Genomic DNA, 19,814 nt, shown 5'->3' on the forward strand with positions numbered 1-19,814 from the left:
TATGATAAATGTTATACTTTTGAAAATCAGACTATTCCTGCCTGTTACGGGCATCAAGTTACTGTATGTCACTCCATGTGCATTTTGATTTTCTGATATCGTACTGACTATCTTACTGCATATATTAATACATTTATTTCGTAATTTATCGATGTACTGTACGATTCATTTAGTTGCTCTTAGTCAGCTTATTAGACGTTATGTAGGTTTTTATTTTTTGTATATGTACTTTAAGTAGGGTTAGGGCTTTTCATAGCTCTATTTGACTATGCCTATATTGTTTGTATTTTCTTTATTTTAGTTAATCATTCTCCATATGTATTGATGTAACAGACTCAAGTTGAGTGGGCAAATAGTTACTTTTGGACTAATAAAGATCAGAAGTGAGAAGTTCATCTGTAGCCATTACAGTCATCATTCGCAAAGTTAAATAAATTGCTCAAAAAACAAAACTTAGTACGTAATACTACTAAAAATTGAACAAACGTGGTAGAAGATGATAACAAAAGCTGTATATGTCATGAACAGCGACAATGACAATGATATGGTGTCACCAAAATCTCCTTTCTCGTAGAAAAAGGAGAATGCTGCAGATGTAACACCACCATATCTACTACAAACATGATCAAAATACAATAAGTATTACCTTCCGTCTAGAGTTATAAAATGTGGGTCCGTGAATGAATAACACATGGATGTCGGAATATCTTTCACCATCACCTAAAATAAAAAAAGACTACTAAATTACCAATAAATGACTACACAATCAACGAATGGAACTATATTTATAGTCACCTACAATAAAAAAAGATTATTACAGTCGCCAACTAGAACATGAACAAATGGAACTATATTCACAGTCACCTACAATATTTTGCCACTACTATGACATCCGCTTCACTTCACGTCACTTCATTTTCTTTGCAGTTTCCAAAAGAACTCAATATTGGACAGTAAACCGGTATTTTAGTAGCAATAAAAAAGTTAAACATCATGTTTGAATTGTCAGGGGGAAATCTACATCTGGTTTCAACAAAAACAGGAACATTGTGAGAGATCTGCATCTGGTTATTATAAGAAAATAATAACAGAATAGTCATGAGTAAGGATATTCACATTCTTAAATTGTCTTCTAGTTTAATTAGCATTTGTCATTAGGATTAAAAAAAAAGGTTGACATGCCTGAATATCAGCAGGGTCATACCCATGCCAAATGGCATTACTGCTTTCAATGCTTTCAGTCACTATGGTAATTCTTCTATCTCCATCTTCAGCAAAGTCTGTCACAGCTGTAACAAGGATGGTTTCAATCCCGCAATGCAGTTCTTTACAGAGTTGTGGTACAAAATGAATTGAACATCTAGAAAGCACGATATCATCTCGGAGGTTTAGACCATCTATAATTGTAGTAAATAGATAATTATTAATATTAGTGCATTAATATATTCATGTATATATATATGTATTAATATATATTCATTATATATGTGTATTGATATATTCATGTATATATATATATATATATATATATATATATATATATATATATATTGATACACTCATGTAAATATGTGTACATACCTTCGTCCCTGGTTTGGATATTCACAGTTATACTGCACTGATTCAATAATGGGTCGTTGCAAACAATAGGTATTGTTGTTTCCATAGTAACCATATGAAATGTACCATTTTCAGCCAGTGTCAGAGAGTTTGGTACAATCTGCATATACGAAAGATGTTCAAACAGTGACAAATACGTACATGTTTACGGAATAAATATGTCGCTATGGTGGCAAAGGTAACGTCAATATCATTTTCCAAAGAGCGGGTCATCTAAGGGATTATGGGTTATGTTATCAACGAACCATTTACTCATAGTTATACAGTGTTGCCGCCAGGCTGGGTCATCGCGACATTCTTGCAAAATTCACAGCAATGACGCGTTATTTTACAAACCCTGGGCCACAGTGGACGCACTAAAATGGTGAGCCATGTCGCGCATTTGGCTTATCACTGGGTCATTGCCTTGGTTTACTCAGTTTTTTTCGTGATTGAATCATTGTAAAGTAAACATTGTTGCGATTTTTACACAAATTTGATTTTTTTTCAAATTTATTACTCATAAACAAAATATTACAGGACTTTGATAAATACCAAAAAAAACAGTAATTTACAAAAAAAAGTAAAACAAAAAAAGAAAACAAACAAATAATGAAGACAGATTACCAAGTAATTAACAATTGTATTAAAAAAATGTGGATTGTAAGATGCACAAACCAACATTAGGTAAAGTTTCCCCACTTAACCTGAAACAATTCGATAGTGCTATTTTTACTACATATACAATATTCCATTTCTTTTGTTTCCATAACTTTTTTTCCACCAGACGAAATGAAGGTGGAGTGCCATTTAATTTACAGGAATAAATCATTTGTTTAGTTACAATAATGATATAGTTCAATAAACTTGAGAACTCATCATCGCCTAGCAAAATTTGAATATCTGTGAAAGTGTCCGGGGTATTCAAAAATTCACCCTATCTATTACATATAGATGTCCAAAGGACAGTGGCATAGTTGCATGTAACGAATAAATGTGTTAGAGTTTCATCGCTATTAAAAAGAACAAAGGCTAGAGGTGACGAGAGGAGATCTCATACGGTAAAGCATAGTATTCGTAAATAAAACATTATGATTTAGTTTCCACTGGAATTCTTGCAGTTTTGTTTCAATGGTAACTTGATAATAATTTCTCACTTAATTTCATTTAATTTAAACAACTGCTGAAAATAAGTTTTACATTTTGGTGGAATAAAATAAAGAGATTAAAGAGCAGTCCGTATTACTTTACATGTTACCATATTCAATGGACAAAATATGTTGTACAAACCAATAGGCAATTCTGGTCTAACAAAAAAGGGAGTACAGCCTCCCCATTCTAGTGGTATAGCGGAAATTATGCCATGCCAAAGGAGATATTGTATAGGAGTAAACCCAATTTCTTGTAGTTACGACAGGGCGACAAAAGCGTATTACGCTTTTTTCCCCAAGCAATGGGGCTTCAAATTTATTGCTGAAAAGGTCTGAGTCATTAAGTGACCATGAAGTTGAATAAGGTGAACCTTCGTCTAAAAAGTAAAAGACTTTTGAACGCCGATATCAGACTAGCTGGGAACAAAACCCGAAATTTGGCAATTTTGTGAAAACTATTGTACACCTATCACTGTGCCTCACTTCATAATTTACTTAAACTTGCGAAAATAGCTTTGGTTTTGCCAGTACAAACCGCTGATTGTGAACACGAATTTTCAGTACAAAATAAAATCAAAACAAAGACACAAAACTGCTTAGAAGTAGAGAGACTGCATGTATTGTCACTGATCTCTGCTAAGGGATCATCCATAAAACATTCCCCATTTGATGTTGCATTAAATGAATGGAGGCAGTTAAAACAGAGACGTATATTCAATAAAACTTCTTAACTGTTTCAGTCTTGGTAATTAATAACGCAATTGCGTGACTGTGAGCTCCCTGCTGAGTGTAAGGTTAACCAAAGGTCAGTCATTCTGATAATGTCTTACGATGATGTCACTTATTATTAGCACTACAAATAATGATACAGCTTCACAAGTGGTCTTCACAATAACACAGTAAAAATTGCATGCTTATTTTTTTATTTGAGAATTAAAGTTGGTTGAAATTGTTAATAACATAACATGCTTGTCTAGTGTATTTGGCAACATTATGACATATTTTTATTGTTAACATTTTACTTACCAATAATCTGTGGAACACTCGTAGTAGTTTGTAACACGCAACTTTATGTATTGCATGCTTATTTTTTTTTTAGAAATACTTTTTTGTAAAATTGATTTTGAACTGCTTTATTATTGTCTGCCCAAAAATGCAAATGTCTCACAAAATTAATGTGCATGAGAAACATTGTCGTCTCACAAAACATCCTGGCTGCAACACAGAGTTAAACAAAAATACAATAATAAAAAATATCAATTGAAATGCATGGATATGGAAGAGATAATGTATGCTAATCCATATTTTTGTAATATTCATACAAGTAATTGAACAGATCTGTCCTAAATTGATAAACTCCTAAACCCATGTTGAACACATTTCACGAGCGTAAACCGTTATATGTTAACAATTTCGCCTATCCAACCAATAAATGAGGGTCAGCTCTACATAAAGCTGCATTATTATAGACACCATTCCCTCTGCCATGCGTTACTGGGAAGAGTGGGAATCTATATTACATTGTTCATTCTACTGAACAACTGTAAGTCTATAATTGCCATTCGATAAATATCGACTTAGCAATATTGTTGTACTTACATTTATTCCTGCAAAGAATGGACTGCTTTCTCGTTTATCACTTTTCAAGTTAATAGTCTCAAAATAATATGCCTTTATTTCACAAATTACCTTAAATTAAAATGAAATAAAAACAATGCTACAACTCATGGCGAATACATATATTACAAATATTTCCAATACGAAATCTGTGATACACTATTACAATTCCTTGGTCCGTAGCTGGGTTGCCGTTGAATGAAAGTTCTCATCACTGAATGTTATAGTTTCATCTAAACTGGTTTGCATTTATTTTACAATATAACAGGAATCATCTTCAATAAATATGTATATAATCTTATTAGATTAGTATCAGACGAATAGAATATTTCACTTACAAGTTCTCCCATTAACAAATTGTCTTTCACTTCCAGTCGTGAAAACATTTTTTCAATATCTGCTGCGAGGAGTTCTGTTCTGTCACCATGATCACCGAGCTGTAAAAATAAGCCCATGTGATAGACGATGTGACTCCCTCTGTCAATATTTACAAGCAAATACTGGTATACATATAATTAACAACCTACAATAGGCAAACAAACACAATACAAAATATATTTGATGATTTACTTAATACTGAGACTTAATAGTGCAATTATCTCACCTTTAACCATCTCACAGTAAAGCCAACGTCAAGCGTTACGTTAGTGACAGGAGGAAGGATGGTACATTGTAAATATACTCTATTTTCTGCAACAATCGGTCTTATATGTGGATCTGATATCAGGTATGGGTGTGCCGCTGAAAAATGAAGGAAATAAATATATTAATTGTGATTGTGCGATGGTTTGATACATATACATAATGTAAACAAATAAATTAGCAGTTAAGATTCTGGTGTCTTTCATACACACATCATATTTATCGCCCGATTAAAGCATATGAGGGGTACACAAGGTAGACAAAGCAATACCGGGCAATACCGGGAAGCAAAGTATTGTATTACTATCGGTAACGGAAACACGGCTCATGGTGTTTAGCCACTGAAATTGGTCTCCCTCTTTTCAGACAGATTGTTTCCATTCGTCCAATAGTTTAGGGCACAGTACAATCCTTGTATCTCATGGCAACCTCGTTTTAATTTAAAGCTTTTTTGTCACGATTAACAAGTCACTTGTACTAGCAATATATATATATTGTGACATAAATTGTAAGTGAAAAGTACAGAGCCCTGACAGTGTGAATGAAAAGCGCACATGTTTGGATACTCGTAGCATGTTTATTTTTAGTATTTAAGTTGATGCAAGTGTGAAAGTCTTTAGTCAAGAAGGTGACCTGACTTGATCCTTAACATCTTGTGATGCTGATTCCTGACTCCAGTGAGCTGTACCCTATACAGGGGTACATATGCAGACGTGCTGTGCAGTAATCCCTGCTGATCAACAGGAATCACTGAAGCTCACTGCCTGAACTACTCGCGTTGTACCGGTGCTACCAGTAGCAGCATATAGCAGTCCAGTTGCCGATACTACCTGAACATAAGCGACGAGTTTACATTGCAGTGCAGCTGCTTCGACAATGTGGCAGATACGAAGGAACTCAACATTGTACATTGTTGTTCACCGGAGAGTGGAGTGTTCCCTGCAGCATTGATCAAGTCTCTTAATTGTATTTGTGTACTGTATACCCCACCCCCTGGTGGCTCCAGTGACCAGCATCTCTTTTATTTTTTTATTTTTTTTATCAGTGCATCTTTCTTATCTTGTTTAGCTCCACTTGAGAAATAACTTTACGTGGGTGCAATATTCGTCTCAATATTTGAGACAATTTGAGGGCAATCGAGAAAATGTCTCATCATTTTGTAAAGAGTGGATTCAGTTGATCAAGGTTAATTATCATTATACTTTCTGATTTATATGCTATATTCAGACATATAACTTACGTCTACATGGTTGGTATCCATCTTTGGAATATTCCCCGTCCCCACATGCTTCTCGTGGCTCTGCGTGTAAAAATCAGATGACAGATTAAGGAAGGTCGCAATTGTGAGAGAAATTCCCTGAAATGTAATGAACACAATGACACTGCATAACGTCTTGTATTCGTGTGGTAACTCACCTTGCGTACAATATGCCATAAAACAACTTTGTGGTGGGGACAAGAAATAAACATAATAATTTCCACAATTCTTGATTTTTGTTTCTATACGCAGAATACAGCAATTAGAAGGCGATTCCGTTTGAGCATTTCGTGTAAATGCGGCACATGCTGTTGCCTTCCTCGTCTCGCCAACACTTGGCATTGAGCCACTGCCCACATTCATCCATATAGGGGCTTGAGTGCTGCAATGATTTATCTGACAACATATAAGAAAAATACGCATATCACTACAATTATTATAAAATATTCTACTTCACGCCCTTTTATCGTCACAAACTAAAGATCTTATAGTGAATCGGCAGAAGAAAGAAGAAAATAACCACAGTACGTAATACGGTAATACTGCACTCAAAGTATTGAGTCGTTATTTGTGCTTAATGCGGCTAACTTGACAATGACCTAATAATGTCTGACAATAACATCGACACCATTTGTAATTTGCATTGGAGATTCATTCAACAGTTAAAGCGCCTCATCAGGTCATGTTTTTGTATTAGATGTGTCCTTGTTTTCCATATGTGAAAATTCAGTTTGACAAATGATATAATGCAGCAAAACAAACATAAATATTGTCATTGTAATTCCATCAATACCGGTATATGTGTAACCGTAATAACATTTAGTTTTATTTAGAGGACACAGAAAAAAACAAAACTGAAGTCACTAATTTGATAATTTGAAATGCTAACCCTATACGGCAATAATAATAATAATAATAATAATAATAATAATAATAATTCATAATGTTGAATTGATACAACATTGTTTAGCTGATTATATATTCATAATGTTGACATTATAAGACATTGTCTAGTTTATTTGGTAATTCATAATTTTGAAATTTTACGACATTTTCTAATTTGTATTCGATAATTCATAATGTTGGCCTTACAGAACATTGTCTAGTTTATTTGATAATTCATAATGTTGAATCGATACGATGATTTGACAATTCATATTTTTTAATTGATACAACATTGTTTAGCTGATTTGATAATTCATATTTTTAAATTGATTTGACATTGTTTACCTGATTTGATAATTCATATTGTTGAATTTATACGACATTGTTTAGCTGATTTGATAATTCATAATGTTGACCTTATACGACATTGTCTAGTTTATTTGGTAATTCATAATGCTGACATGTTACGACATTTTTCAGCTGATTTGATAATTCATAATGTTACCTTATACGACATTGTCTAGTTTATTTGGTAATTCATTATGCTGACATGTTACGACATTTTTCAGCTGATTTGATAATTCATAATGTTGACCTTATACGACATTGTCTAGTTTATTTGGTAATTCATAATGCTGACATGTTACGACATTCTTCAGCTGATTTGATAATTCATAGTGTTTACATTTTACAATATTGTCTAATTTATTTGATGTTTCATAATGTTGACCTGAAACGACATTTTTCAACTGATTTGATATTTCATATTGTTGAATTGATACGACATTGTCAAGTTGATTTGATAATTCATAATGTCAACCTGATAAGACAATGTTTAGCTGATTTGATAATTCATATTCTTGAATTGATACGATATTGTTTATCTGATATGGTAATTCATAATGTTGACCTTATACGACATTGTATAGCTTGATAGATGATTTATAATGTTGACCAGATACGACATTGTTTAGTTCATTTGATAATTCAGATGTTTCAGTTGATACAACATTGTTTAGCTGATTAGATAATTCATATTGTTGAATTGGTACATTGTTTAGCTGATTAGATAATCCATATTGTTGAATTGGTACATTGTTTAGCTGATTAGATTATTCATATTGTTGAATTGGTACATTGTTTAGCTGATTAGATAATTCATATTGTTGAATTGGTACATTGTTTAGCTGATTAGATAATTCATATTGTTGAATTGGTACATTGTTTAGCTGATTAGATAATTCATATTGTTGAATTGGTACATTGTTTAGCTGATTAGATAATTCATATTGTTGAATTAGTACATTGTTTAGCTGATTAGATAATTCATATTGTTGACCTGATACGACATTCTTCAGCTGATTTGATACTTCATAATGTTTATCTTATAGGACATTGTTTAGCTGGTTTGATAATTCATGTTTTTGAATTTATACATTGTTAACCTTATTTGATAATCGATAATTTTGACCTTATATGACATTGTTACACTGATTATGGTAATTCACGTTTTCGATTCGATACGTAATTCTAACAATTATTTGAAAATTCTAAATGTATTCAGAAACCTTATCATATCTAATGTGTACTATTCAGAAACCTTATCATATTTAATGTGCACTATTCAGAAACCTTATCATATTTAATGCGGACTATTCAGAAACCTTATCATATCTAATGTGTACTATTCAGAAACCTTATCATATCTAATGTGTACTATTCAGAAACCTTATCATAGATAATGTGTACTATCCAGAAACCTTATCATATATAATGTGTACTATTCAGAAACCTTATCATATCTAATGTGCACTATTCAGAAACCTTATATCTAATGTGCACTATTCAGAAACCTTATCATATCTAATGTGCATTATTCAGAAACCTTATCATATCTAATGTGCATTATTCAGAAACGTTATCATATCTAATGTGCACTATTCAGAAACCTTATATCTAATGTGCACTATTCAGAAACCTTATCATATCTAATGTGTACTATTCAGAAACCTTATCATATCTAATGTGTACTATTCAGAAATTTTATAATATCTAATGTGCACTATTCAGAAACCTTATCATATCTAATGTGCACTATTCAGAAACCTTATCATTTTTAATGTGTATTATTCAGAAACCTTATCATATCTAATGTGTACTATTCAGAAACCTTATCATATCTAATGTGCACTATTCAGAAACCTTATCATTTTTAATGTGTATTATTCAGAAACCTTATCATATCTAATGTGTACTATTCAGAAACCTTATCATATCTAATGTGTACTATTCAGAAACCTTATCATTTTTAATGTGTATTATTCAGAAACCTTATCATATTTAATGTGTACTATTCAGAAACTTTATCATATTTAATGTGTACTATTCAGAAACCTTATCATATCTAATGTGTACTATTCAGAAACTTTATCATATCTAATGTGCACTATTCAAAAATCTTATCATATCTAATGTGCATTATTCAGAAACCTTATCATATCTAATGTGCATTATTCAGAAACGTTATCATATCTAATGTGCACTATTCAGAAACCTTATATCTAATGTGCACTATTCAGAAACCTTATCATATCTAATGTGTATTATTCAGAAACCTTATCATATCTAATGTGTACTATTCAGAAACTTTATAATATCTAATGTGCACTATTCAGAAACCTTATCATATCTAATGTGCACTATTCAGAAACCTTATCATTTTTAATGTGTATTATTCAGAAACCTTATCATATCTAATGTGTACTATTCAGAAACCTTATCATATCTAATGTGCACTATTCAGAAACCTTATCATTTTTAATGTGTATTATTCAGAAACCTTATCATATTTAATATGTACTATTCAGAAACTTTATCATATTTAATGTGTACTATTCAGAAACATTATCATATCTAATGTGTACTATTCAGAAACTTTATCATATCTAATGTGCACTATTCAGAAATCTTATCGTATTTAACGTGTACTATTCAGTAACCTTATCATATATAACGTGTACTATTCAGAAACTTTATCATATCTAATGTGTACTATTCAGAAACATTATCATATCTAATGTGTACTATTCAGAAACCTTATCATATCTAAATGCACTATTCAGAAACCTTATCATTTTTAATGTGTATTATTCAGAAACCTTATCATATCTAATGTGTACTATTCAGAAACCTTATCATATCTAATGTGCACTATTCAGAAACCTTATCATTTTTAATGTGTATTATTCAGAAACCTTATCATATTTAATGTGTACTATTCAGAAACTTTATCATATTTAATGTGTACTATTCAGAAACATTATCATATCTAATGTGTACTATTCAGAAACTTTATCATATCTAATGTGCACTATTCAGAAATCTTATCGTATTTAACGTGTACTATTCAGTAACCTTATCATATATAACGTGTACTATTCAGAAACTTTATCATATCTAATGTGTACTATTCAGAAACATTATCATATCTAATGTGCACTATTCAGAAACCTTATCATTTTTAATGTGTATTATTCAGAAACCTTATCATATTTAATGTGTACTATTCAGAAACTTTATCATATTTAATGTGTACTATTCAGAAACATTATCATATCTAATGTGTACTATTCAGAAACTTTATCATATCTAATGTGCACTATTCAGAAATCTTATCGTATTTAACGTGTACTATTCAGTAACCTTATCATATATAACGTGTACTATTCAGAAACTTTATCATATCTAATGTGTACTATTCAGAAACATTATCATATTTAATGTGTATTATTCAGAAACTTTGTCATATTTAATGTGTACTATTCAGAAACATTATCATATCTAATGTGTGCTATTCAGAAACTTTATCATATCTAATGTGTACTATTCAGAAACCTTATCATATCTAATGTGCACTATTCAGAAACCTTATCATTTTTAATGTGTATTATTCAGTAACCTTATCATATATAACGTGTACTATTCAGAAACTTTATCATATCTAATGTGTACTATTCAGAAACATTATCATATCTAATGTGTACTATTCAGAAACCTTATCATATCTAATGTGCACTATTCAGAAACCTTATCATTTTTAATGTGTATTATTCAGAAACCTTATCATATCTAATGTGTACTATTCAGAAACCTTATCATATCTAATGTGCACTATTCAGAAACCTTATCATTTTTAATGTGTATTATTCAGAAACCTTATCATATTTAATGTGTACTATTCAGAAACTTTATCATATTTAATGTGTACTATTCAGAAACATTATCATATCTAATGTGTACTATTCAGAAACTTTATCATATCTAATGTGCACTATTCAGAAATCTTATCGTATTTAACGTGTACTATTCAGTAACCTTATCATATATAACGTGTACTATTCAGAAACTTTATCATATCTAATGTGTACTATTCAGAAACATTATCATATCTAATGTGCACTATTCAGAAACCTTATCATTTTTAATGTGTATTATTCAGAAACCTTATCATATTTAATGTGTACTATTCAGAAACTTTATCATATTTAATGTGTACTATTCAGAAACATTATCATATCTAATGTGTACTATTCAGAAACTTTATCATATCTAATGTGCACTATTCAGAAATCTTATCGTATTTAACGTGTACTATTCAGTAACCTTATCATATATAACGTGTACTATTCAGAAACTTTATCATATCTAATGTGTACTATTCAGAAACATTATCATATTTAATGTGTACTATTCAGAAACTTTATCATATTTAATGTGTACTATTCAGAAACATTATCATATCTAATGTGTACTATTCAGAAACTTTATCATATCTAATGTGCACTATTCAGAAATCTTATCGTATTTAACGTGTACTATTCAGTAACCTTATCATATATAACGTGTACTATTCAGAAACTTTATCATATCTAATGTGTACTATTCAGAAACATTATCATATTTAATGTGTATTATTCAGAAACTTTGTCATATTTAATGTGTACTATTCAGAAACATTATCATATCTAATGTGTGCTATTCAGAAACTTTATCATATCTAATGTGCACTATTCAGAAATATTATCGTATTTAACGTGTACTATTCAGTAACCTTATCATATATAACGTGTACTATTCAGAAACTTTATCATATCTAATGTGTACTATTCAGAAACATTATCATATCTAATGTGTACTATTCAGAAACATTGTCATATCTAATGTGTACTATTCAGAAACCTTATCATATCTAATGTGTACTATTCAGAAACTTTATAATATCTAATGTGCACTATTCAGAAATCTTATCATATCTAATGTGTACTATTCAGAAACCTTATCATATTTAATGTGTATTATTCAGAAACTTTATCATATTTAATGTGTACTATTCAGAAACCTTATCATATATAACGTGTACTATTCAGAAACCTTATCATATATAATGTGCACTATTCAGAAACCTTATCATATTTAATGTGGACTATTCAGAAACCTTATCATATCTAATGTGTATTATTCAGAAACCTTATCATATCTAATGTGTACTATTCAGAAACCTTATCATATATAATGTGCACTATTCAGAAACCTTATCATATTTAATGTGGACTATTCAGAAACCTTATCATATCTAATGTGTATTATTCAGAAACCTTATCATATCTAATGTGTACTATTCAGAAACATTATCATATCTAATGTGTACTATTCAGAAACCTTTCATATCTAATGTGCACTATTCAGAAACCTTATCACATCTAATGTGTACTATTCTGAAACCTTATCATATATAATGTGCACTATTCAGAAACATTATCATATCTAATGTGTACTATTCAGAAACCTTATCATATCTAATGTGCACTATTCAGAAACTTTATCATATTTAATGTGGACTATTCACAAACCTTATCATATCTAATGTGTATTATTCAGAAACCTTATCATATCTAATGTGTACTATTCAGAAACCTTATCATATCTAATGTGTACTATTCAGAAACCTTATCATATCTAATGTGGACTATTCACAAACCTTATCATATCTAATGTGTATTATTCAGAAACCTTATCATATCTAATGTGTACTATTCAGAAACCGTATCATATCTAATGTGTACTATTCAGAAACCTTATCATATCTAATGTGTACTATTCAGAAACCTTGTCATATCTAATGTGTACTATTCAGAAACCTTATCATATCTAATGTGTACTATTCAGAAACCTTATCATATATAATGTGTACTATTCAGTAACCTTATCATATATAACATGTACTATTCAGAAACCATATCATATTTAATGTGTACTTTTCAGAAACTTCATGATATTTAATGTGTACTATTCAGAAACCTTATCATACTTAATGAGTACTTTTCAGAAACCTTATCATATATAATGTGTACTATAAAGAAACTTCATGATATTTAATGTGTACTATTCAGAAATATACATTTATCCAGAAAAAACAAAAAGTATATGTTTGTTTCGTAACTTGTGCCAAGGCTTCTGACAGTGTCTGGAGAGAAGGCCTATAAGTTATTACAAAACAAAGCTAGTATTAACATAAATAAATATATAACCAAACCATTTTATATTAGACGAGAAGTATAACAGGAATGTGTCATAAGCCCCACTTTTCTTAAAATTTTTGTTATTATTGGTTTACAATTCGTATAGACTCCCATATGCCCCCTTGTTAAATAATACAATATGTATGTTGATGATCTAAACACTTATTTCCACCTCCCAGACTGGTCTGCAGACAATGGTAAATACACTGAATAAATATTGTTCAAAGTGGAAACTGGCTGTGAATCTATCAAAAACACAGGTTGATATTTTCAGTTCATACACATTGAGGAAACAATATCATTTAAATTTTGGGATCAATCAAATCAAAGCATCAAATAGTTCTGATTATCTAGGAATTGTTATAAAATCAAATGGAAGTTTCAATGATGCAATGTCACACTTGGAAGTAAAGCAGCCAAATCATTTTTGTATGAATATGGACATTAGATATTTATTATTAAATGGAACAAAACAATAACTGAAAAAAATAATATTAAATTTTGAAAACAAATTTTGCAAATGAAAAAAGTTCGGTAACACCTACAGCACTTTTTCTCCGTGCACAAATCAAGGCCATTGAATACTGGCTGCACGTTAGAAACACCAAAATGATAATTTAACAAAAGAGGCTTACCTAGAACAAAAACTACCCAATAATATGAAAAAATAAATTCAGGAAAACTAGCTAAATTTCATTCAAGAAAAATCTCCTAGTAGAAAACAAAATTCGGAAAGTAAATATGTGAATTGTTGGAGAAAAATTATTTCAAACGAAAAATATGAACTGAGAACTCATGCCAAATGTAAAACAGACTGCAAGTTAGAGACGTATTTGAATAGGCTAGACTGCAAGAAAAAAACATGGTATACAAAATTTTGAATTAGCAACCACATTAAATCTGGAAATAAAGAAGCGCTCCAAAACAAACTCCAAGACAGGATATGCTAAAGATGTGAAGACAATTTAATCAGAGATGAAGAACACTTTCTATTGACATATCTGAAATATGATACTGAATGAAAAATAAAATTTTATCAAAGATGAAAGACAGTAAATTGTATTCACATATTTACCTTCGAGTAGAGATACAAAAATTATTGTAAATTTAGCTGATTATATAGGTGCAATAAAGAGGTTCTTGAACATATAATATTAATTTATTTACATACATTCTATCACATTTCATAAAATTTTCGTTTTGTTATAACCCAATGTAAAATTGTTTACAAGGAGGCAATAACATTAGTATTATTATTAAATTGGGAGCGGACGCCAAGGGTTTGAGTGGTGGCGACACAATGGCAAGTCTTTTTTCCATATGTTGAGTTTCATCATAAGAAAAATAGACTTTCGTTTATTTATTACCGGTATATTTGTTGGGGATCAACAAATCCTTACTTACATGTACATTTGTACCCTACACTGCCTATACTCTTATACCTATACTAGTTTAATTTGACCAGTTAACAGAAGTGTATTCTTAGACCTAGCAGTTGCTACATATATGATAGTATATACTTTACTACCAGTGCAGGTTACATAATTTAAGCAAAACAAAATTAGGTGAGCAGGCAGCTTTTATTTTACATAACTTTAATTCATTGTGTGGTACACCAGGTTTCGTGAAGACGTTAATTTGTTTTATGTACAAGGAAAAAAGAAAGGTAAAAATATTTAGCTTTGATCAGTTGCCCTTTTTTGGTACCAATAATATACTAATAAATTAGTATGTATTTCTTGGAATAGTGTTTTTGAGTTTAAAATGTGAATACCATGCACTTTTAACTCGTATTTAATGTTCACTATCCACTGTTGGACTGTTTTTTTCACTCCACTGTTGAATTTTCGGTTAATTTTTCATAGCTGTGAATAGATACTGATTGGTAAATTGGAATAACAATTTTTTTAATTACATATTAGGTGGAATTTGACCAATTTTATGAGAGGAGTAAAGAGAAGGGTATAGGGTGGAGTCTCTACTTGCTTGCAAGTGTGTGTAAAATAACACTTGTATTTACCAACAAGTTATAAGCAGGTAACGACGGCAATTCTCTGATTTTCATTCCCACTTATCTGTCAAATATATGTGTACATGGGAGGATTTTATTTGGTAAAAATATGTATAAATAAATTTGGACAGGTATCATTTTCTTGGTCATGTCCAATAGTAGTAATGTGAGTTAAAATGCCTCTCTTTTGAATGAAGATGTCTATGTCTAGCCACCCCCCTCAAAAAAAACTCATTGATTTTTGTTTGAACAAAGTCAGAAAACACTGACAATGAAGATGTGCTAAAAATCAATCATTTCTGGCATTCTCGAGCCGAATCCCGGCTGTTTAGATATGCATTTTGTTCAAACTTGGTACATACATTGGACATTACTGGGCCTTGATGCACGTCATTTTGTTTTGCAGATCGGATTCAAAATGGCTGACTGGCGGTCATTTTGTTTTAATGAATGCGGTTCTAGGGCCATATCTCTGACATTCTTTAACTGATTATGTTCAAATTTTATATATTCATTATACACCATGTCAAAGATATACATAATTATATGTTTGATGATCCAAATCAAAATGGCCGAATTGTGGCCATTTTTTTTATAAAAGATCTTCAAAAATCAAGCATTTAGATTCTCTTAAACGTTAATTACCTAGTTTGTATAATAGTAAATTATCTGCCATTATAAATACATATGTCTCAAGTACTAATCTTAGTACACATATAGTTTGAAACAATGCAAAGGCATGTTTAGTTCTGGGTTTGAAATTTGTGCTTATTAATTACCTAATTTGCTTTGGCTTGTGATTATTTTACAGGCACTAATCATCACATTTTCATTAGACTTGGTATGTATATGCTCTTGGATACTCCACAGACCTGTTTATTTTTTTGGCTCCAATCTGTGTATAATAATTGTCTAATCTGCATAAAATTTTCAATAACCAATAAAATTTAAATGACACATACATATAGTGATATTTTCGACTTGCTTTGATATTATAGATAGATATAGGTACCTCATGAAGACATTTCATGATGATATTTTTAATTTTCTAATTTAGATATTTAGATAGTGATATTTTTGTCTTCTTGTTTGATTGCTTAGATATTATACACAATGCTTTAATTGAAATGTGCATTGCTAACATCGGAGCTATCTTAGCCGAGAGGCTGCTTATTTCAATTCTCGTTTTATTTATTTTTCTTAAATATATATATATGCACTACTATTTGGAAACATTTATAGAATTTATGTTATATTTTTCTGAAGGGACATTGAGATTAATACAATAAATGTAGTATTAATTAAGGAACACGTTGGCTAGATATGTTGCTGTACTTTTTAGGAACTGTTATATAACTTGTGTTTTATAATTCTTATAGAAATACATATCTTATATGTACTACTAATACTTTCTGCAATTCATGTTATATTATCCTGTATGGGACATTGCGATTTATACAGTACAATCAATCAATGGTATCAATTAAGGGACGGGGCTATTATTGTTTTTGTCAAATGTTGCTGTTATTCTATACAATTCATGAGGATAAATTTGAGAAACATAGATATTAATTAACTATTTTAGCTCTGCTTATTCAACAGAGCGACGCTGTTCATATTACATATTCTTCATTAGTATCAATTTATACTTTTGCCATCTTCTTGAATGTGGCAAGTATGCTTAATTTTTGATACTTGGTATATACATATATACACCTTTGGTGAACCTCACTTCATGAAAATAACTTCAAAATTCCAATTTTGATGAAACGGCAGTCATGATATTCTCAATGTGAAAATATAGATGTCTTATTGTGACAGAAAGATTACCAATATCTCTGTTTTGACCGCAGTTGATCAAAGCCAGTATCCAAGACCTCACAAAGTTCAGTCGCCTGCACAGCCACCTTTTGAACACCACATTTGAAGATTGCTTGGAGGGAAACAACAACTAATATCGGCTACTTCGGACTGTTAATTTTAGTCTTGCTCAGATTAAGGACGCATTTCTTAAAAAAGTCTGTCATAGACATATCTGATCTACCATTTTCACCCCACCAGTGTTTGACCTGGGAAAGTTGGGTGTAAATAGAATGTTTTCTAATCATTATACTTTGTAATTGGATCATGTTACCCCATGCGTATTTATAAATATCTTGTTGAGTGCATTTTGTAAGACACTAGTCTAGGTTGCTTGCAGGCACAAGTCGGAAAATATCTATTGTTTTGGTATTTTAATTTTAAAATACTCTACACTGTGTTGTATAACTTACGTTATTAGAACTCAAACTTAGTTCTTGTACCTAATAACACAACCCATCTCACCTCCCTATCTTCCAACTTATGCCGATAGATTTGACGGATATTGACCAGTAATGTGCAATCTAAGTGATAATGTGCAGTGTATTAGCCTACACGTGTGAGCTGCCGTAAACTACAATGCAGTTACTAGCGTTTAAAACTCTTAAAAAATGTTCCATCATAGTCTTGGTATAATACATTTTATTCGTTAGCCTACTAATAGTAGGGAACAAAACTATGACTTCAAAAGCGTCCTTTAATAGTTTTAGTTTAATAACTTTTCAGTGATCACGCACACGTGATAATAAAATAAATACGATATTTACTATATGGGGGCTGCCATCTTGAATGCAGCATAAAACTAAATAAGAGACAAGTTGTGAAACGCGTTTTTCAGATTCCTACAAATCTGGACAAAAATACCAATCTTTCACAAAAATGCGATCCGTTGGGGCTATATTAAGGTAGAGATGCAGTTTGCCTGACATTTTAATTAGTTAATTAGAAAACCAAGATGACCTCCCTTGTCCACAAAACTATATATTTTAAAACCAATTATCGAAAGTAAACATTTACATTTTTACATTCAATACAAATTACATTGTATCAGACGGCACACCAGTTTTGATTTTATTCAATCGCGCATATATTATCCGTATTAGTCCAAAATACATCAACGTGTATACGAATGGTACGTAAAAATAAAGATAAGAGAGATTAATGTCACATTGAATACAGCATGTAATTACAAACATATTAAATTCCATTGATCAACTATCGACAGTGTGACTGTTATGACCTGACCTAGTTAATGACCTCCGCTGAATTCCAATAATATATGACGTATGTGAAACAAACCGTAGACAAGACTAAACACGATCTATATGTGAAACTATGTCATTTCACTGTGTATCACACCAAACATCACACCTGTTTGTTTATCATAGTTTGGATAAATAAATCGTACTATTGCGGAAATAACTACCGAAATAATTGCGACACAAACAAACCATGACCGAATTTGTAGATATGCACACGGTGCGGTAATACTTCTCTAAATCATGTTTAAATGAAAATACGCTTTTCTGTAAATTCAGTAAAAATATCTCGGGTAGATGATTCAAAAGAAAGTGGGTGGAAGGTTGCAGTCTTGATAAAACAAAAACAAAAACAAAACATAAGGACTTGTTTTTATTTAAGAAAAGACATAGCTACCTACCATGTTAAGACAAAAGTATAGCTACCTACCATGTTAAGGAAAAAGTATATGATTCCTTCTTTGTTAAAAAAACATGGTATCTGCACAAAGTGTGGTCATGTAAAAAATGACGTGAATCTGTTTGTTCATTTTTTTGCAATTTCCGGGGTGCACGAATAGGAAGCCATCTTTTTTTACTGAAGTTGATATAAAATTGTTTACCAAAAATAAAAAAAAATAGTTTTCATAATTAAAAATACCAATGAACAAATGTGATAAATGACCACCTAAAGTACCTATATATTCAATTTCAAAGCAATCGAACTCGCGAGAAGAAGTCGAAAATATAATTCTTCACTAAAAATGACAAAATATTCCTTCAAATGAGAGAACCGAAGAAACCGTCACAGAAATTAAAAAACAAGCAGCCCGTCGGCTCCACTGTTAGCAATGCATATTTCAATTAAAGAACTTAAGATATGATTAAAAAATGAACAATATGTATAGTATCAAAGCAATCGAACTTGCTATATCACAAAATGAACAAATCCGAGAGAGATCCACCCAAGGTGCA

General features: G+C 30.8%; 1 protein-coding gene across 1 annotated transcript in view; it reads right to left on the reverse strand.

The window, feature by feature from the left end:
- The window catches only part of LOC102807784 (von Willebrand factor D and EGF domain-containing protein-like), a 157,397-nt gene that overhangs the window by 103,145 nt on the left and 34,438 nt on the right, over positions 1 to 19,814 (reverse strand). Inside the window, exons 3-10 of the mRNA XM_085495651.1 lie at positions 6,426 to 6,663; positions 6,250 to 6,309; positions 4,972 to 5,108; positions 4,706 to 4,804; positions 4,350 to 4,439; positions 1,582 to 1,720; positions 1,183 to 1,397; positions 647 to 720 (exon numbers count right to left, since the gene is read on the reverse strand). Coding sequence (XP_085351777.1) covers positions 647 to 720; positions 1,183 to 1,397; positions 1,582 to 1,720; positions 4,350 to 4,439; positions 4,706 to 4,804; positions 4,972 to 5,108; positions 6,250 to 6,309; positions 6,426 to 6,663 — 1,052 coding nt within the window. The remainder of the gene's footprint in view (positions 1 to 646; positions 721 to 1,182; positions 1,398 to 1,581; positions 1,721 to 4,349; positions 4,440 to 4,705; positions 4,805 to 4,971; positions 5,109 to 6,249; positions 6,310 to 6,425; positions 6,664 to 19,814) is intronic.

The sequence above is a fragment of the Saccoglossus kowalevskii genome, chromosome 22 (genome assembly GCF_978046115.1).
Source record: "Saccoglossus kowalevskii chromosome 22, keSacKowa6.1, whole genome shotgun sequence".
Taxonomy (NCBI): Eukaryota; Metazoa; Hemichordata; class Enteropneusta; family Harrimaniidae; genus Saccoglossus; species Saccoglossus kowalevskii.